At 41.5% G+C, this 20,769-nt stretch overlaps 1 protein-coding gene and 2 long non-coding RNA genes across 11 annotated transcripts in view; 1 reads left to right on the forward strand and 2 right to left on the reverse strand.

Moving 5' to 3' along the window:
- The window catches only part of LOC147136678 (uncharacterized), an 88,211-nt gene extending 87,405 nt beyond the window's left edge, over positions 1-806 (reverse strand). For both annotated transcript variants that reach the window (XR_015089500.1, XR_015089501.1), the window contains exon 1: positions 706-806. This is a non-coding gene — a long non-coding RNA (uncharacterized LOC147136678). The remainder of the gene's footprint in view (positions 1-705) is intronic.
- On the forward strand, positions 769-5,595 carry LOC147136683 (uncharacterized). 3 transcript variants are annotated; one of them, XR_015089504.1, is made up of 6 exons: positions 769-2,153; positions 2,279-2,366; positions 2,474-2,604; positions 2,690-2,842; positions 4,158-4,309; positions 4,609-5,595. It is a non-coding gene; the product is annotated as an uncharacterized LOC147136683 (long non-coding RNA). The 3 variants fall into 3 exon arrangements; XR_015089503.1 differs by having other exon boundaries at positions 3,689-5,595; XR_015089502.1 differs by having other exon boundaries at positions 4,158-5,595.
- slc4a10b (solute carrier family 4 member 10b) lies at positions 1,273-20,713 on the reverse strand. Of its 6 annotated transcripts, none has more exons than XM_086051171.1 (28): positions 20,589-20,713; positions 20,154-20,251; positions 19,395-19,443; positions 17,795-17,836; positions 15,942-16,023; positions 15,177-15,329; positions 14,410-14,548; positions 13,377-13,537; positions 12,172-12,357; positions 11,940-12,028; positions 9,538-9,695; positions 9,368-9,455; positions 8,430-8,576; positions 8,013-8,113; positions 7,713-7,887; positions 6,982-7,115; positions 6,600-6,845; positions 6,365-6,470; positions 5,869-6,030; positions 4,682-4,795; positions 4,123-4,284; positions 3,713-3,964; positions 3,524-3,592; positions 2,742-2,915; positions 2,436-2,555; positions 2,295-2,359; positions 2,032-2,136; positions 1,273-1,872 (listed from the first exon to the last, which is right to left on the reverse strand). In XM_086051171.1, the coding sequence occupies exons 2-27, from the start codon at positions 20,240-20,242 to the stop codon at positions 2,061-2,063; spliced, it is 3,339 nt and encodes a 1,112-aa protein (XP_085907297.1). In that variant the 5' UTR covers positions 20,243-20,251; positions 20,589-20,713; the 3' UTR covers positions 1,273-1,872; positions 2,032-2,060. The 6 variants fall into 6 exon arrangements, with proteins under 6 accessions (XP_085907297.1, XP_085907292.1, XP_085907296.1 ...); XM_086051166.1 differs by having other exon boundaries at positions 19,395-19,511; XM_086051170.1 differs by having other exon boundaries at positions 20,154-20,263; positions 20,589-20,620.
- Positions 20,714-20,769: the final 56 nt, after the last annotated feature.

Below are 20,769 nucleotides of genomic sequence, written 5' to 3' on the forward strand. Positions count from 1 at the left end.
TGTTTAGCTAGATTTTAAAGTATCCATATCCGGCCATTTTTTTATGACAAGAATTCACTTCATATTATTTTCTTCACTAGGGTGAGAAAAAGGGCCATCTTATCAAGTAACAGGATGAGGCGTTCTCAGCATGTCGCCGGAGAAGGACATCCCACAGCAAAACCAAAGAAAAGGGAAATCTTGTCAATCAGCTTGTCGACCACCGAGCGGCGGGTCGTCACTCTCCAGCGCCTCCTCAGAAATGATAACGTGCGTGACGCGCTTTGGGATGCGTCGCCTCGCTTAGCTGTCATCTGAAAGCTCGTCAAACATCTGCCGAGCAAACCTCAGGCCACGGTCATTTTTTCTATTAATGGGCCAATTAGAATAACAATAGCAACAGACATGAAACAATGCATCCGACGTTTCTGTGAAGTACGGCCACAATTACAGGAAGTACTCGAATTTCGACGTACGAGGATTCGGCCATTTCGCCCCCAGTACCATTGTGACTAGTTTGCATGTCGTCTATATTCGGCTTAAGGTCAAAATTCCGATTTCTGAAACATTCTGAATAACCCGGTTAAGATGAATGAGCGGACAGAGTTGCTCCGGCATTAGAAGAACCCACTGGGTAGGGCGATGCACGGCGTCATGACTGAAATGAACGTCATTTCGCTTGTACTTTCACCTGTCAATTAAACACTCGATATTCATGTCACTCACCACATGAATGAAGCAGCCGGTTTCCTCCTCGCTCCAAAAGTGTGCTTTTGTGCTGCGTCTCTGACCTTGTTTACCTCTACTTGTGTATTTTCGGTGGGTTGCGCGCCAAACAACGCACTTCCGCATACAAACAAGTACTTTCTGTACTACAAAGACCAGCATTCCTTGCGGTTGAGCATGCGCAGAGTGTCTCGCTCGTGTCTGCGCCGGCAGTATTTTTGACTCTTTCGCCCTCCTCTACATCTACCTCTGCAGTAATGCTAAGTACAGCATCTAATGTTTTTTTATTTTTTATTTTAATGTATTTTATATTTTTTATACTACATATTTTGACGTCAATTTTAACTTTAATGGTGAAATCCGACATTCGGGTTATTCTGGTTACATTGCCAGTGTAGGAACGGAACTCATTCGTAAATTGAGGATTTCGAACACTTGATATGTTGACACAAAAATAGATTTTTCGACGTATTTTGGGCAAAGCTGCTGAATTTAATCAAATTTACCTCCTAAAAGCAACCGTGCTCTCAAATATATCCGTGGAAAATGACACCAAATAGTATCAAGTCATGTTTGTAAAATAGTTTATAGATGACAAGTGTAGACAACTGATGAATAATTATTTCAATTACACAATTCCGACAGACAAGTCTTACAGCAACATTAAACTATACCAAAGGATTATTTACAGTCGTATGGATTAAATTATTGGATACATTAAGACAATATATGAATCACACCACACAAAATATAATTTAGGTATGAGAAGTATGACAAGTTACAATTATGTGCACACACAGTAACTGTTGTCATCACTTTCATATTGCATTATGGCTTTTCTCCATTTCAATCTCTGAGGACAACTATAAAACGAAGAGTTTGAAGCAAACAACTGAAATATATTACAAAAGAAATACAAAGTGCTCTATTAATAAGGCCGTCTTGGCCCCGACAAAGCGTTAAACATGAGACAATGCGGCTTCCTCACGTGGTTTCATTCGGTTACTTACTTACACACATGACAAGGTGATGCCAAGAGCTAATAATTACAACAACAACAAAAAACACTGACAAGTATAGAGACAGTATAGCGCCTTTTTCCATACCTAGTAGTCCCTCATGGAACTTTCTACTGATGTGTGGGAGGACCGGCAATGTTGTGTTCACCTGACAGCACAGGAAGAATTAACAAAGTGTATTGGTGTGATTAGGAACTGTAATTATCTTTGTTTTATGTTAAATTTGAGAGTAAACATCAACTAAAGGTAATGAATTAGGTGTTTATAATCACCAAATATATGACATTCGACATTCTAAAGAGCTTACCGTAACGTATTGATCTTCTTGCAAATGTCCTAGCTTGTGGGGTTCCAAGTATTTCCAAAAGAACCTTTGGACATCTCATCCGTGATGTTGATGACTGGTAACCCTCTGCGGAATACGTGAAGGTAGTTACAAGGGTTGTGCATCTTCCCAGTTAAAGACAATTCCATACGTATCTCGATACATGGTGCGCGGTGCAATTCGTTACACCCCTCGCAGTAGCTACAAATAAACAGATGATGCGTAACAGGCAGATTGATGCTTACTTGCATCCCTCCAACGGCACTTGCACGGCACCTTCTTCCTCGGCCAGGATGCTCTGCTCTTCCTCCTGAAGGGTGAGTAAAACCCGCTTGCTGAGTGAACCAATTTGCATTCGCGCAGGCAAACGAGGCAAATGCCCCAACCTCCTCGGCGTCCTCCAGCTTCTTCTTCTTGCTCTCAGGCATGAGGTCATCCAACCAGCTCAGCTCTCTCTTTGAGAAGACGCAGTCCAACAGTTTCCTGATGAACACCAGCGCCAACACCTGAGGGAGTGACACAAACACGCTTACTTGATGCTGTCAGATAAAAATGGTAGAAATAGTTTTTGATTGGGTGCTAGACACAATTTTATTGCTAATTGTTTTTTGGGTTTTTTTTAATATACATTAACGCACAGGTCTCAAACTCCATACGTCTCGTCAAAGAAAACCAAAGAGGTTTGCGCGCACCATCATGGGGAAGACGATGGCAGCCTTGGAGGTCTTGATGACCCAGAGAAGAATCAAACAGCTGAGCTGGATGAGAGTGAACAGATGCACCTTCCTCAGGGGTACGTGACGCAGGTAGATTAAATCTGGCTGGTGCTTGGCTGGCATGCCGAACAGTGTGAGACGGTCAAAGAACTGGAGAGGGCAAAACTGTGTGAGGATATGCAACCAGTCCACAACAATTTATTACCCACCTAGATGGGAATATGGACCTAACATTTTTGATTTTTTAAAGGAGAAATCAACACAAAAATGTTCTTTACAATTATATGTTGTATGCACCCCCACTAGTGTAAACACACGGCATTCTGATTACAATTGCGTTTGTGGAAAATGAGTTAAGCATTAAAATCCACCTCTTTTTGTCCATCTCAGGGGGCGGCCATTTTGCCACTTTCTGTCGAGTGAAAATGACATCACAGTTGCTCAGGGCTCAGGTATTGACCAATCAGGGCTCAGCTTCAGACAACAAGTGAGCCGTGATTGGTCGTTACCTGAGCAACTGTGATGTCATTTTCAGTCAACGGAAAGTGCCAAAATGACCACCCCGTGAGCTAGCTAAAAACGGGTGAATTTTGCTGCTTAACTCATTTCCCACAAACGCAATATTACTCAAAATGCCGTGTTTAGACGAGTGAAGGCGCGTAGAACATGACCTCGACTTTAATTCCCCCAGAAAAGCATTACGAGCAACTAGCATTGTTGGCGTATATGTGAAATGTTTGTCAAATTGATGGATGTACCTGTATCCCTCGGAGAGAAGACGCTCCCATATAGAGAAACACCCCATACAACACGGGCATGGGAATGAACTGAAGGACAACAAAGCGCGATTAGACACGTGGCAGCAAGCGTATTATTGTCAAGACTTTTTGCTGCTTGACTCCCCTTTCAATAACAAAATGAAGAGCCAGAGAGTGTGCGCATGTGACCTTGAGCACGGACGTCATGAAGACGGAGCAGCCCATGAGGACGAAGATCATGAGGCCGGTGAAACGCTGCTCCCTGATGCCCAGGAATTTGGGCTGCTCGCCGGGCGCCGAGCACTGCGACTCCAGCTTGAGGCTGTTGACGTGCGTGATGGAGAGGACGGTGGCCGCCACGAACCACGGCAAGCCCATCAGCGAGCACACGCCAAGCATCAGCCCCACCATGAACAGATCCAGGTGGTAGCCGCAGCCTTTCTGCAAGGCGCACGCGGACCAAATTTCAAACTCTTAACCAGCGTTCTGTTAGCTAACGTCACAGACTGCGATTTGGGAAGAATCTGCCCCAATTCATTTGTGCTGATTTGTGCAAGCAAAATTGCGTTATGTAGTCGGCGGCAAAGGCGGGGAGTCACCTTCAGCTTGTGCTCCTTCCTGTTTATGATGACAGCTGTGATCTGCTGGTCCATGAAGATGAGGATGGTGCACAGCAGAGCTGGGAACAGCGTGATGACGACGGTCCACCAGGGGTTCGGCCCCAGTGGGTTGATGAACCAGCCTCGATCATCTCTGGTTGGCTTGAATTGTGAACATTGGTCGGACGTGAGGCATCACAAACACACACACACACCGTTTCGTAGCCTATTACCGATTCTTCAACAAATGATGTTAGATTTTAACAAGATTTGTCAGAGGTAACCATGTTTAATGGCTGACTTGTTATATATTATATACCGGTAGCCAGAAAATCACAGTGAAGTGGCCGCCAATATTGTTTTCCCAAGTGAAATGACATCAAATGACATCAGTGTCTTTGTGAAGTCATGACATCTACTGTATATCCATTTGAGCGCGAGGGTAACAGTCTAATATGCTTTTCTTAAATTGTACCTAACCTTTAGAGCATTGACGTTTGCTGTTTGACTGGGATGATGGAGGCAGGTGGTCTACGTAACCAGTCTCACCTTGACTCACCTTAAACACGCTTGGAACTTTTAACTTTGGAGAAGGGATCCCTAAGGAGTAGTCAACCAGGACCATGGTGAAGATAGTGATGAAAACAGCAAAATCACTAATGATGGACCTCACCTGATAGGAGAATATCATTTTCAAAAACCGGATGAAAATATATCAAATATGTTACTAATGTATGTCACTTAGACACACCTTTGTACATACATCAAAGGTGAGGAGAAACAAGCACAGGGCTTCCATTAATTACGACATTCAGCATAATTGCTAGCAGTATATTAAATGATGTTGTGTTTGTTTGTTTTCATATGCCTGTGTATCAAAATACAACAAACAGCAGGTTCCAGGTCCCGCAATTCAGCAGATTTTTTAAAAAATTTTTTGGTAGTTTTTACCTCTACTTTAGTCCAACTCACCTGGATATTGTGTAATACCACTTTCAAACACTAGGTGGAAGCACACTTATTTAATTTAAGACGGTGTCAATTTGAAAGATGAACCAAAACGGAAGTATTGTAGAGTAATTCAGCAAACCTAATTTTTTGGGGGGGTGAAATTATTGAACGTTCGCCATTGTAGTCCTGCTTTTTAAGCCGACAGAAAGCAACAGCTGTATGTTCATTTTATAACATATCTATATTTATAATATACTGTAAATCTTTGGGCATGATTATTGATGTATATTGTGAGATAAGTTCAATTTGTAAGTTTAGAAAAACGGGATTCATTTACTGTAAACAGAGGGATTGTTACAATGTTTGTTCAATATTTTTGTCTTATCCATTGCTCTTGCTTTCTCAATATAGTATGTGTTTACTTTACATGCGTTAGCATTACTTGAAAAATGTGTTCAAAGATATTTTTTTAAGTATCGTAAATGCTATAAATACACAACTAAAGCGTATTTAAATAGGCTATTTCTATATCACTGATTTCATTTATCGTGGCGGCGGTCTGGAATGTAACCCTCATGATGGAGTGGGCTTTAATGTAATGCTTTCCCTTAAACCTGTCTGTGGCGAAAAAAAATTTAATTAATTAGTTTTAAAAAAGTTGGGGAGTGGGACTCTTGGATGTAATGTTGTAGCACTAGCAAGAATCCACCAGGAAGCAACATTGCACCATCTCATATAATGTGTGTTCAAAGCAATGAAGAATTCATGTGCTGACGAAACCATGACGTGTTATACCTTTGTGGGGAAGTAACTGCTGAACCGGAACTCCTTAAGGAAGGATGACATGAGGACGGTGGAAAAGAAGAGAATGACGCACCAGAAGAGAACGTCGGGGACGTAGGGTCCGTTGGGACCGCAGGCGCTGCCCACAAACTCGCCTCGCTTTTCGACGCAATCCTGCAAAAGATAAGCAGATCAAGGAGGACGTTATGATTAGCAATGAATCGGAATATAAATTTGCCACGCGTCGACTTGACGAGCATCCATGTCCGTGGGAAATGGGGTAAAAAAATAAAAATAAATAAATAAAGATGCTATTTGGTGGTGATTTGCAGTGAATAATCCAATATAATCCTGCCCACATGCCCTTAATCTCCTCTGTTCTCAATCTGGGAGAGCATGCCACTTTAAGGTGAAAAAAATAATAAATGATGCGCATTTTGTAATTCTATAATTTTTGTATGGTTTTTTGGGGGGGGGGGTTCTACCCCAAATCAGGGCAAACCTGTACCTTGACCTGCAGCGCTTCCCAGTAGATCTCCGACGCAGTGATGTTATTGAACTCCCAGTACTTCAGGGTGCCATTGGTGGGGTCAGAAGGCTCAACGCATGAACATCTGCGGACGCACATAAACATCTGGGTGTCAAAATAATCCCACATCTGTGCCGGATTCACAAGTCCTCAAAGAAGTGGACCGTAATGACACTGTTCTTTTGTTATTATGCGAGAGAAGCTGTCCACCTACGAGTACAAGGAGAGCTTGTCCAGGTTGTTGTTCTTGTTAAAGGGATAGTAGTCACCCAAGTAGACCAGTTTCTCCAAGGCCTCGTAAATGAAGATGATGCAGATGAGCGAGGCGAAGGCTTCCTCCGTAAAACGAGTGATGTAACACACCAGCGAACTGGCGTCCGTGGCCACCAGCACCATGCAGAGGAACGCCGTCCACAGGCCGATGCAAGTCCTCAGGGACAGATAGGACAGGCCGTACTCCCTGTCAGGACACGGGGGGGGCCAAAAATCACATTTTGCGGTTTGGACTTTGCAATTCATACGAGAAAACGCAAGCATGGCGTGGGAATTGAGGTGAGATGATTTGTCCGTTTGCTTGCATTAAAACCCAAACGTACTTGCAGAATTTGAAAAGTATCTTCTCAAAGACAAGCACTGGCCCTGTGCTGCCCAGAATGGTGAGCGGCTGCCCGGCAAACAAGGAATAGGCGATTCCCGTCAACGAAGCGCCAAACAGTGACTCAATTGCACTCTAGAGGAAAGGACAGTGGAAATAAATCACTAACTGTAATTATAATACACAAGCAGTGTTGCCACAGTTACCTTGAAAAAGTAACTGGGTTACGTAACTGATTACTTGACTTTAAAAAGTAACTCATGTCAATGACCAATTACTTGGTTTTAAAAGTAACTCAATTCAATTACAAGTTACTTTATTAGTTCCAGTCAACGATATGCTAACAACACCGCTTAACATAAAATTGACAACTGGTTTTACCAGCAATTAATTGGAAGTACTTTTTTAGGTGACTTTCGGAATAGAGTTTGTTTTTGATTAAACAGAAAATAAAAACAAACTTTTTTTGACATGACAAGTAATATTTTGGGATGGGTAAAAAAAACAAGTATTTCTGGATTTCACCTAACATACGCGGCTACTTGTTTTTGTAATAAATAAAGAAATAAAAGTCTTTCTAGAGTTCACTTAACAATGTGTCTTTAAGGCAATCCATTTTTGCCTGACATATTGAACTTAATATTGTCATGGCAAACTTTAACATTTAAATTGCACATTGTTTATGAATATAATGACTCGATTTGGATTCGATGAAAATAGCGAGTGCTTTACTATGCGTCCTTCGGTCGCCTCGCCCAGAAGTCCTCCAAAGGTGATGACGGGGGACATGCAGGCACAATAGAGGAACAGGAACGAGGCCACACACTGCAAACTGAATGCATCCGTGTAGTCGGACAGGTAGTGGGGGACTTTGCGCTTGATGTCGAGAACGAGACCACCAAACCATCTGGGAATATCAAGGAATGTACTGTTATGGATTTGCGATGAAATCGCTCCGACACTGTGATATTTTAACCGAAAAAAATACGAGCTACGATCCAACAAGATGAGCTGTGCCCTTGAGTGACTTACTTGCCCGTGCGCTGCAGTTCAGGACCTCCGTGGCCTTCGTGCTCCTCTTCATTAGACTCGGCTGAGTCGTTTGCTAGATTGGTATTTTTCTTCCTCTTCTCCTGTTCGACAAACAGATCGGCTGGGTTCATGGGAACTACAAAATGTTGACATCATACACCTTCAAAGTGATCACTGACGGGGACACCTTGGACAAATAACTTGCTCGACCTCAAGTTCCTTGCTCATTTTGTGCTACCAGGTGCTAATTCTGGCATCTGGTCAGCCAGTTCTCAAAGTATACAGAGGAAAAAAATGCATGAATGAACAATAATCGAGAGAAACCTGAAAGTTGCGACATCTCAACGTCAACGTGCATACTGCCTTTACTACGTTACACCCCTCCGCCGACAAACGAAGCACAAAAAAATGTGCTACCTGAGAAGGTACGTTCTTGGGCGGTTCTATTCTAATGGATGGGTCCCACTCTCCTGGTGGCAAGACCGTCACTTGATCGAGGAATTCGTCAATCCCGGCAATCAGATCATTTCGGTCCTTAGCTTTATATGCGACATCATGGAAAACCTGGAAAAAGAAAAAAAATTAACGGGGGGGACGTAATTAATCCCATCTCATTCGCTCTCTCACTATTCTGCTGCAATATCATTCACTTCTCTTAATCCGAGTTTCTTTTTTTTGTGTATCACACCGTTGTCTTATTGCACAGAAAACGTACAAAGAATCCATTTGAAATTCTTCTCGACCCCCTGGTTGGTTGGCCACAACATCGCGTCTTTGCCCAAATCCTCTTGCAGATGATTGAGCTATTCTTCAGCTCGCAGGAATTTCAAACAACGTCTTTGTTCCATGTTTGTGTCAACGCCAGTTGCGTGATAAAGCAAGAAATGTGAAAATGAGATCACCCTCAAGGAGCTGCTTGCACCATTCTGCTGCACTGTACTAGCAACAAGTGGTGGTCGGGTTTCATTTCTTTCTTTTCACAGCTCGTCTCGTTAGTGTACAGTACGAGCACATGCCATCTGTGATCCATTATTGACCTCCACTCCAGTTCGTTTACCAAAACCTCTCACGCCCTTATAAGTACCCATTTTTCACATTCGGTCAAGAATTAGACTTTTGAGTCCATCAAATCCATTTTTTCCTCTCTGATGATGGACACCAGCCTAAATCCTGGGCAGAATGGAATGACTAATCCCCAAAAGCTTGTCATAAAAGCTCTGAGCTGTGCGTCATGCTGAGAAATGTTCTATCACTTTGGGAGCTCGTTGACTTCTGCTCAACTGTGAATTCATGCAAACGCGACGCGTGGTTGTTTTTGCCAAACCGGGAGCCTCGGCTTCAAACGGCTTCCCTACCTCGTCAGTCATGAGCGTAGCGATGGACCTGCCGATCTCGTGATACTGAGGGTCTCTCCCAACGGGTCCCAGGAGAATAAACACAAACCTGACATCCAGCGGAAAAAAACATCACATTGTAGTTTGGCCTGAGATTAGACTGGTCCCGGCGCCGTTTTTAACATGCTAACCTGGTGGCGATGGGGACCTCAGCCAGTCCGCTGAGAAGAACGGCAGGTGAGAGACGCACAAAAGCCACCACAGGTTTGTGGAGAAAGTCCAACTCTCCTATTAACACGTTGCACGCCTCAGCGCCCGGTGGGATCTTCTTCATAAAATGAAGGTCCATCTGAAAGAGGACGTAGAGTACAGCAGAGGTTGTCCAAAGTCTGTCCGCCAAAGGCCGAATTCAGAGAAATCAAAATTCCACTTTGACATTCTTCTGCTTGATTTACAGAAAACGGATCCAAAGATAGGCTGAGCAATTATACAGGGTGTCCCACAAGGCACTATCCACGTCCTTTTTCCTATTCCGTTTTGTTTGACAGCTTCAGCTTTGCAGTTTTTCTACGCATATGTATTCTAAGCAAACATCGAATATGTCTTTGAAGTTTGTTCGGTTGAATATAGATTGAAAAGGATTTGCAAATGATTGCATTTTGTTTTTATGCGTTTTACACAGCGTCCCATCTTGATTGGAATTGGGGTCTTTTAAGGTGTATTTTAAGACCCAGAATCATGCTAAAATCCACTGATGACGTGGTTTAGGACATAACATCCTCGAGGATGAATAAAACTGAGTTCCATATGAATCTTTGACCAGCCGACATTTTTGGTTTACCCTCACATTTAGCACAAACAGCTATTTTGGACTCTCAAGATATGTTCTCTTAGGACGCATTACATCATGTCTGAAGGTTCCTTTCACAATCGCACAATGAAGACGGGAATGCGATTTTCTTAAAAAATAAATCTACTCTCCAGTTTTCAATGCCTGGGAAATAAACGATGCAACAAATGCTGGCAGAGTGAAGGTGTTGATTTTTCAGCGAGAATTATGTGGCAGTAACAAGCAGTAACTGGAGTGTTGCTTGTTCCTTCATTGCACTCGTAAAGCAGCAAAACAATCTCGAAAGTTTTATAACGCATTGTTTGTTATGACTATTATGCAAGAAAGTTAATGATGCGGAGGATGATTTCTATATGCAAGGATAAACTTCACAAGCACATCATGACCAGACCCTGACCTAGTCTGAAGGGCACAGTCATGTACTCGACATTATGTGGATAAGGTTTTAACAGGGATTTTATTTATCTTTGTCTTTCCTGTGTGTGGTTCTCTTGTGCATTAATTTCCGTGAATGTCTATTTGGTTATAATCCTAATCCAGACTAAATATATATTCCATACTACCAGGGACAAGACATTCGTGTATTAACATTATAATACAGAAGGTTATAATAATAAATGTGGCGTCTTGGCCCCTTGATGTCACATTAATTCATTCACTGCCATTGACGGATTTACTTGTCTTTTCATAGTGCAGCCATTCAATCCCAGGAATTTATTTATATATATTTTTTTTCACATTTTTACGAACGTTAGAGTAAAAGAGGGTCTGAAAATGTGTGGCAGTGAATGAGTTAAAGTGTAATACAGTCATCAGCACGCAGTTGTATCAATACCATTCCATTCCATCAGGAATCCTTAAATTGCTGCTGATGGGATGTTACGGGTCATTATTCACGTTCCCACGATACAGCAGATTTTTAAACGATTGTGAATGGTTCATACAAGGCACAGGCAAGTCTGAATTTAGAATTGTGCGCCTTCAGTTTTGTAATGAATAGCATGCCGGGCAGCACTGAAGTCAACTGGAGCAGATGAGGCAAAGTTGCCAACTAATTTCTGGAAGTAGTCGTCGGTCCCACAGAGCAGAGAGAATGCAGTATATACTTCGGAGTACATTTGGATGCACTGTTTGTACGCTGGGAAAAAAAATGTTGGGTAACTTAAAATTTCAAGGCAACAAACTTCGATAACATTTTAAGTTGGGCAATTAAACGAATGTTTTAAGTCATCATCTGTTGGGAAAATTGGATTTGCTGCATTTCACAAGAAATTAGAGTTTACAGAATGGTTATCCCTTTTAGTCAACACCAACTTAAAAATACAAGTAAAACAACTTGATTGGTCTGTTGTACCAACATTGTTGCCATAAATGTCAGTAATTTATGTTATAGGGTGAGGGTTTTTCCAGATTGCTGTTTTAGGCCCAAAAATAGAAGTTTTTTTTTTTTTTTTGCAGTATATATGTTGTTGCTTCATGCGTGTTAAAGTAGCAGTTGTTTGAAGGTTTCTTCTTACTGTAACATCTATGCTAAGTTCCGTTAGCCTTTCTACAACCTTTCACATTCAACACTAAAATGTTCAAACAGATGTTTAATGTTCACTTATCTTTCGTTTTGTGTCGGTTTTACAGTAAACTTGAACTGGGAGGGGCTAATTTCCTGTGTTTAAATTGTGGGCTTCACTGTAGCTCCTGATTCCACCAGTGCGATGCAATGACCCCAAGTAAATGACTTAAGTGTACCTTGCTTAAGTCCACAGAGCTGTTTTCTCTGGTCACGTCCCCTTTTCCATCTGGACCGGCTAAATGAGACTGGGAAGATGTCATCTGACCTGCGTAATAGAGAAAAGAACAGATTAGTTCCCCTTAGAATGGATCTGGATGATGCAGGGAGTCTAAACTCAGAGTTTTGAACGACTCCGCTGGAGCAGGCGAGGAGAGGCATCTTGAGTCTTGTGTCTTGAGTGCTCCTCACCATTCTTGTCCAGGTGAACGTCTGACGTCCGTCGCCCCATGTCGGCGAGCGAGCGCACGATGGGCAAGCGATTGGCCAGCTTCTTCTGGTTTTGGTGATGGTGACGCTTCAGCAGTGCTTCGCGCACTTTCTTCCGGAGCTCGTCGCCCAGTGGCGAGTACAGTTCCTGGTGGTCCAGAACCATATCTACGTAAAAGAGAAAAAGTCAAATACAGACATTGAATTTTTTTAATTTTTTTTTTTTTATGCCTTCTCCTGCTGAACCACAGGGTTGGCTGTCCTCATCTTTAACTTCCAGGATCTCCTGTTCATAATAATCCATTCGTATGTCATAATTGATAATTGCAGCACAGGCTTTCTGGTTGGATGCCCTTCCTGAAACCAACTGCAAATTCAGAGGTGAGCTTTGCATTTGTCATCCAAGAAATGACACCCATGGAGGAACCTGCTAGTTTTTATGTCACAGAGCAATCTAGTAGGTCAACCCAAACATGTTTTTTTCAAAAATATGTTCCATCCAGGCCCACTAGTTGAAACAGGGCAATATGATTAATATGAAATATGAGTTAAGCAGCAAAATCCACCCATTTTTAGCCATCTCAGGGGGCGACCATTTTGTCATTTCTGTCGACTGAAAACGACATCACAACTCCTCAGGGCTCAGGTAACGACCTCACACACCCTCAGGGCTCAGGTAACGACCTCACACACCCTCAGGGCTCACATAATGACCAATCACGGCTCACCTGTTTTCTGAAGCTGAGCCATAATTGGTCTTTTTTTTTTTTTAATTGTATATTATACAAATACATAATGTACATAACATAGAGACATAGTTAAAGACAAGTTTCAACTAGAACAACCTGAGCCCTTGAGGGTGCGTGATGTCATTTTCAGTCGACAGAAGTGACAAAATGGCCGCCCCCAGAGATGGCTAAAAACGGGTGGATTTTGCTGCTTAACTCATATGCCACAAACACAATATTAATCAGAATGCTGTGTTTCAGATTCGAGATCCCTACCAATATCTCATTTCAAACAAATTAAAAAAACAACACAAAAATCAAACTTATGGATCGCAGTGAATCACAATGAAGACAGTCTCGACTACTTTTTCCCCAACTGCCATGGGTCTCTACTGAATGAATTTCCACATTCCAGTGGATTCCGATGCCTTGCTCGAAGGTATGTGGACCGTACTATACCTGCGATCTCCTCAATGGTGCCGGCCCTCATGTCGAGCAGCACGGTGCCGTTGATGATGCAGCCGCGCAGCTCGAACAGGCTGTGCAGCGACAGCGTGGCCACGTAGGGTTTACTCCATCGCTCTCCTCCGTCCTCCACGTCCTCTTCAAACTTCAGCCACCTGCCACGACAGTCGCACAGATAAGGCGCCGGCAGACGGGAGGGAAGCGACGTGCCATCTGCTCGCGCGCCACCCATCTCGCTTCGATAGCTCCTGCTCTCACGTCGACTCATTTAGCGGAGCAACGTATTGCCTTTTGTCAGGGCCTAGCTGTAAATACAGTATGTCTCCATTTTGTGGATTAATGCAGGATATGAAGCAATCTTGAGACTTAATTCTCCCCAAAAATTACAATGACTTAAATTTCTTCATGCTTATCTAGGCGTTTATGATACAAAGATGCTAATGGACGCAGCGCAGTGGCTAGCGCTAGTGGTTTCCAAGTTTGTCTTTTTTTTTTTTTTTAATTTATCATTTTTTATTTATTTTTATTTTTATTATTGTATGTACGTTTCAGTACTACAATAATTTTGTATACAATAACTTTTGTGCTGTTTTTAACCACCCTAACAGAGATGGCAACAATTAATCAACAACTAAAGTAACCGTTTAGAAACCTTGTTAAACTTTAAATTGTCCAAATCCTTAGAATTTCAGCCTCCTGTGGTGTCTTGATGCTATGTTGAAGTGAAGGAAGGATCTTGTATTAAAGATGCCAAAGCCTTGTCTAATATAAACGTAGCGCTTTGGTGCCATCGTCAGGCATCTATATGCAATTGGCTTCGAATCTTGGCCCCGCCGTATACAGTTTGCATGTTCCGTTTGTGCCTGTTTCGTCCCGCATTTCAAAAACATGCACGATAGGTTCGTTGGAGAAATTGTCCATATGAACGAGGGTGTGGGCCCACGTCTCATCGAAAGTCAGCTGGAACAGGCGCGAGCTCACCCGCGATCAAAAGGATGTTAAGCACTATAGAAAATGCCGTAGCTACCTGGCGCTCTCCCTCCACTCGGAATCCTCGCCCTCCCTCATGAAAATCTCGTCCATCTCCGTAAAAAGGTCGTGAGGGAGGTGCTCCTCATCGTCGTCTTCCGTCCCGAGGAGGAACTGAACCCTCTGGGAGGGAGTGTCTTGGAACACAAATGATAAAAATGACAGTGAGTGGTCAAAAGCCAAACGGTCCTTCCATGAACGCTCTCTGGGCAAAAGTAATGGGACACCAGCCCATTCACCCTTTCATGCACAGTGGTCACTATAGTGGACAGCTATTTAAAAGTTGCTTTCGCCTATATTAATTAATCCAAATTTTAAAAAATATTTTAACCCTTTCATGCATTAATTATGATTTGATTTAATTGTTTAAAATATAAATATATTTTTTAGATTACTTAATATAGGCGAAAGTAAGGAGTGAAAATTGAACATAATTCGTGTGATTTTTTCTTAAGATCAGTACTATTATGGCTTACTTTTATCTTCATTTAGTGATCTGGGAATCTGATCTGAGTTTTATTTTTTTCCCCGTAATGCATTGATTTGTGACCATTAATGCTAATTATGATGTCTAGTTTAATCCTTGACAATTTTTTTTTTTTAATTAATTGTCCAAATAGGAATATTTTGATGACTTCATTGCTTCTTTCTATATTACTTAACTAAATTGAGTGAAGGGCTCTGTCTCAATACCTTTTGTCCATAAAGTGCATTTGTTCATGAAATAAATCAGTCATACGAGAAGGGATTCAGGGTGGTTCGTACCGTAGATGGGAGACTCTCTCCCCTCCACCAATGGGAGTGCCCGCTCCCTGCTCCTCCGTTTGTGTTTGTTACCATGGTGACGGTGCCTGCGATGGCTGCGCTGTCTGGTGCTGCCCAAAGGGACGTGAACGCCGATGTAAAGAGTCCTGTGACCTGGGAACACGTTATGGCGGGGTTAGGAGGAGGATCGAGAAGAAAGTACACGTGTGTTTATGCGTGTGTTTGTGTGTGTGTGCGTACGTGTGTGCGTACTACATACACCGGCGTTGAGGAGCTTTACAGATAATCATCATGCATGAGCACAGCCTCTTTGTGAGCCTCTGTGTGTCCATTAAATGTTGTGCATTGTATGACCGTATTAAAGATGGATTTCTGCTCATTCCTGAGCATTTTAATAAAGTGTACCGCTCAAGCTATCAATGTGATGATACAGCATGACTGAGCTTCTTATGCAACCAAATTTAAATGATATCAGATATACGCAACTGCACACTAGCCACAATAAGGAACTTTTTTTTAAATGAGAAACTTACAAATGAGCGTTTTTATTATCTGTTATTTGTATTAATGTATTGCTGCATTGGATGTAATTAGACTTTGAACCCAATTTTTTTTTTTAACTCATTCGCTGCCAGACAGTTTCAGACCCTCTTTTATCATAACATTTAAAAAAAATTGAGGAAAAATATCAATAAATTCCTGGGATTGAATGGCTGCACTGTGAAAAGACAAATAAAATCATCTACTTCAAGTGTTGTGTGCTACCTTCAAGATCTTCCGGTTCGAAGTTGGTGCTTTGCTGCGAGCGTGTTCCTCCTCTATCCACGACAGCTTCATCATCACTCCTCTAATAATCACACAAACACACATTAAAAACTGGGAAAAAAATGTTTAGGAGTATCCTGACTGAGGGGGTAAGTAACGCTTTAACAATGTGGTGCTTGAAATTGTTCCCACAATGGAAAAGAACTGCACAATGTTTTTGAAGCATTTGTTACCAAGACGACCCATACGGATGAGTTCCAATGTGTTACCATGTTATCGGTATGGATGTGGTTAAAATGAATGGATATTTGTTTCAATAACGTGCGAGAAATAAAGAGCGTGATTCCTAATCCAAGGAACCCAACTCATTTAACGACGCAATTTCCCCTCAATCCAAGCAAGGCACGAAACAATCCCAAGTGTATTCTCTTCACACTTTACTGTACGTCTGTTCATGATTGCAACCACACACACATTCAAAGCACTTAATACGGAAGGGATTTTTAATCCTTAAAGCCTGCTGCTGGGTGTCAGCAACCGCCCCCCCCCTACACCCTCCCCTCCAGCCATCTTGACCTGCAGCTGACTATCGAGGCATTTCCATAATGAACTTTTTTTTTGTGTTTTTTTTTTTTTTTTTTTTAAACTACTGTCGCCTGGCGGGCTGGACAGTTTAATGTTAATCTGTTTGCAAATACACACAGCATAGACAGATTATGCTGCCTGTACTTGTTATAAAAATACAGCACACATAGTATCTCATTTTAATTGAAATGACAAGATGCATGCGTCAGTACCACTGGTATATAAGACAGTAAATTTGTCGATTCTGTATAAAGGGGCTCCTTGAAATCAAATCATCTTTCCTCAAATCCTTTTTCCCCATTGCAATGAATTGATATGCCATTCATTCATCGCAGCCTGCCCTGCAAAACAGAGTCATTAAATGTAAAGATTTTCTATTTTTTTCGGTCGTTTTGTGGGTTAATCATTTGACCCAACTTTTGTGGTTGAATGAATAACTCAAAAAGTTTGGTTAGTTCCTTCTGACCCAATTTTTTTTTTTTTTTTTTTTTTTTTACCCAACTGATTTTTGAGTGCAACATTTTCTAAGAAGAACTGTCCAAAATGGTGACCGATATCAGCTCTTCAGCCCGCTCAAATCCCGTTTTCAACTCAATCTGCTAGGTCAAAAATGCTTAAGCCAACCGTGGGTAAAAGTAACACACAGTTCAAAATCCACAGATAACCAGCGAGAGCAGGAAAACAACCCAGCATTTTTTAGTACGCGTGTTTAAAGAGGTGGAATGGGAGAAAACTATTTTAAAATAAACACATTAAAAAATAATAATAAAAAAAAAAACACTCACACAATCGCAAAGCTTGTGTTTTAATACAGCCTTAACGGGCCAAGAGGACATTACAACCATCCAAATGGGATAACTGGCACCAAACAAGGTTGGATGACTAAAACTAGAGTGTCAAAATGTTGTCAAAAAAAGTGCTGGCAAGCCACCCGGCTTAGGTGACATCACAGGATGTGGCACACACTTGGATGGCGTCCCTACAGATGGTGGAGGCACGCTTGGTGGCGAAGCCGCGCAAAACGCAGCTCGTCCTTTAACGCCGTGCCTATATCTTTGGAGCAGTCTGACAGCTTTGACGGCCTACTTTTTGGCAGATGATTGATATATACAGTACAGCAAACATAACATATCATTTGGAGAACTGACACATGGGCCAGGTATAGATGGTATAGATAGTAAATGGATGGCTAGATAAGTTATTCTAAATTCAAATCGTGCCGCACTTGTAAATCTCTAAGATGGAAATGACAAAACTATTTTACTCACCAAACTTCTACGCTCAACAGATGAGGCAAAGGAAGGGTTCGCCTGCAAGACAAATCAATCTTACTGTTAGTTTAAGGCTACATTTGTACCTTGTTTTATTTTAATTTCACATGACAGATTAACTGTAAAGTGTTATTTTTAGATGACCTTGTGTTTTGTAGCCAAAGCCACACGCACACACAAATATACAGCTCCGGAAAAGAGCACAGAAGCTCTGCAGCCAAAAAAGATAGGCGCTTAAAACCTTGGGCTAAATGGAAAAAAAAAAAAAAGCTGCTTGGATGTAAATGGCAAAGAGCTGATGACAACAAATCTCCATCCAAACGATCAAACAGGACTGCCCGAGAGTTCCTGAACTAAATGTAACCATGAGGGACTTCAATATGAATTTATGCAACCTGTATGTCAGCGCGGAAAGTTATCAACGCCGCATTTTTACTTTTACAGAAACTCAGATTATATTTGCTTTATTAAAAGGCCTTAAAAAAATAACGGTAAAAACATATGTTTAATCCGGGACAGTATTACAATGACCTATGAATAATAGAATAAAAAGGGGCTTGTAATTGCATATAGATGCCACAAGATGGCGGCTACGCATTGAAAAAGAAGAGGATCATAAAGCATCAACACCATGCATCGTGCACGTAACCATCATGAACTCATGTTTCAAAACAACACACAAAAAAAACATTCTCACATGAGTCTCACCAATCGTATTAGCGAGCATACAAAATTACACACTAGCGTTGCATGAATGGTGCCAAGCTATTAAATGCGCCGTCTGCCATTTACACACAATAATAAATGTTTCTGAGTAATAAGTTAAGTAAATACAGGCTAATTGTAACAGCAAAGAAGGCTGTTTGGAAAATTACACTTGTAGCGGCAACGCAAAAGAAACACAAACATACTTTCTACTTTCACTTTTGATGGTGCGATTCAATCTCAAATGCAGACAAAAATATAATAATAAATCGATAATTAAAACTAAAAACACCACAATTTCACACTTTGTATGAGCCTGAGCACAAAACAGTAAATAGGTGAGATTTTCAGTAAATAACAGAGGATAAGTTTCCCTCCCCCACAAAAAAAAACCTCACAAATATATAAATTTACAAATGTTCTTACTTGTTGGTCAGCATAATTCATAACTGGCCAGTGGTGAAAAAAAAAAAAATCTAGCTACCAAATATGCCTCGATAAATCAGTCCGAAAATTCTGAGATAAATTTATTGATGCATAACAATGAAAATGAATCATAGCTCTGTATTGAATATAAAATATGTTACAAAATATGAAACAGCACCATCTGGTGGGGAACTACTGTACAGTTCCCTATGTGCTGCAAATGAAAGAATATATTACCTGTAAAAATAATAAAAACAATGAGAGCAGAAGTAACAAAAGTGGTCTCATAATAAATGTTTTTTTTTCACAATTCTAAATAAATCACACAAAATTAACCAATTATTGTCATACTCCTTTTCTACTCTCTGGTTACAAATTCCGCTGTCTTGTTTGGAATTTTTTGCACTTTCAACATTCAGCATCTGTCAATTCCAGTTTGGATCAAAAGAAATGTTCAAATGCTTACAGTGGGTAGCAGTGGCTCCATGTGCACTCCCTGGTCCTGCGTGTCCATGCTGCAGTATCGTGGGTGGTGATGGAGATGATGATGATGATGATGGTGGTGATGAAGATGATGATGAGGCTGAGCCCAGCCAGCATGTAATCCAGTGAATGGAAGGGTAGCAAGCAAGAGAGAAAGTCCAAGGCGGTCACATGTTCATGTTGACCATTTAGTTACACATTCATTCATGGGATCTGCGGTTTGAATAATCAGATCCAAATGCCAGATTATTTTTATTCAATTGAAGCATTTAGTCTCCCAGTATCAGTGTAGTGGGATAACGGATTTGTTAGGATTTTGAGAAAAGAAAATCCCATAACGGGAAAACAAATCAGTTGAGTGCCAAAGAACTAGAGTGGGCTAATTTCATTTTGTCCATTTGCAGGAAAGTGATTTAAAATTTCATGGCTATAATAAAAAATCTGAGGGATTTCTATCAACGTGATTTTTGTGACAATGGTTACTTCTTCCACGTAATTGTGCTTTGAAAACCATTTTCTCTTGCTTTTGCCAAAATGGATGATTTTGATGATTTACATCATCTTCACTTTCATAGGTGGGATCCTGGTCAGTATAATTTAGGTTGCATGAAAGGAAAGGGGAAAAAACGGGATTGGGGTGGGGTGGTAGTTGTGACAGTGGTCTAACTCCAAACATTGGTCAAATCTCTAAATAATTTAATTTATATATGAATCGAAACGACGGCGTTGACCCAGAACTGACCTGTTTTTTGTGCTCCGTGCCACAGAGGTACAGCAGCATCTGCGCAGCTGTCGCCATCTGCTGTTCGAGCCTGGGAACTTCTTCTCCATTGAGTGTCACTGAAATAGCAACTAAATCACATTGAAAGCAGTTCTAACACATTGCTTATTATTTACACACTTGAAGCAATCACTTTCCAAAGAAAAAACACGTTTTGAACGACACTGCCAGAACACAAAAATGAGTTTAAAAATAACATTCCGAACTCCCCTGTGGCACAGTTTAAACTGAAGTCAAGTTAAAAAAAGGATCCAACAATATGTTCTGTGTGCCCCCACTAGTCTATAATCGGTGTCTGTGGCATAATGAAGCAAATGAATCGATCCATTAATGGGCATTAAATGACAGCCTCAGCCCAGAGATGGATAAAAATGGCATTTTGTGCTGTAGTCTCACCTGCTGTCGACTGAAAGTGACGTTAACGTGCCCACGGCTCGCTTTGCGAACGTCACGGGACCAGAGACCGAAAACAGGTGCGCAGTGATGTTCGTAAGATTAGGCCGCCAGCCTTGTGACGTCATTTCTGTCGACAGGCAGGTGGCAAAGACAAAATGGCAGCCCCCTGAGATGGTTAAAA

This window comes from Filicampus tigris, chromosome 14 (genome assembly GCF_054856515.1).
Source record: "Filicampus tigris isolate MCC_2025a chromosome 14, RoL_Ftig_1.0, whole genome shotgun sequence".
In the NCBI taxonomy this organism is placed as follows: domain Eukaryota; kingdom Metazoa; phylum Chordata; class Actinopteri; order Syngnathiformes; family Syngnathidae; genus Filicampus; species Filicampus tigris.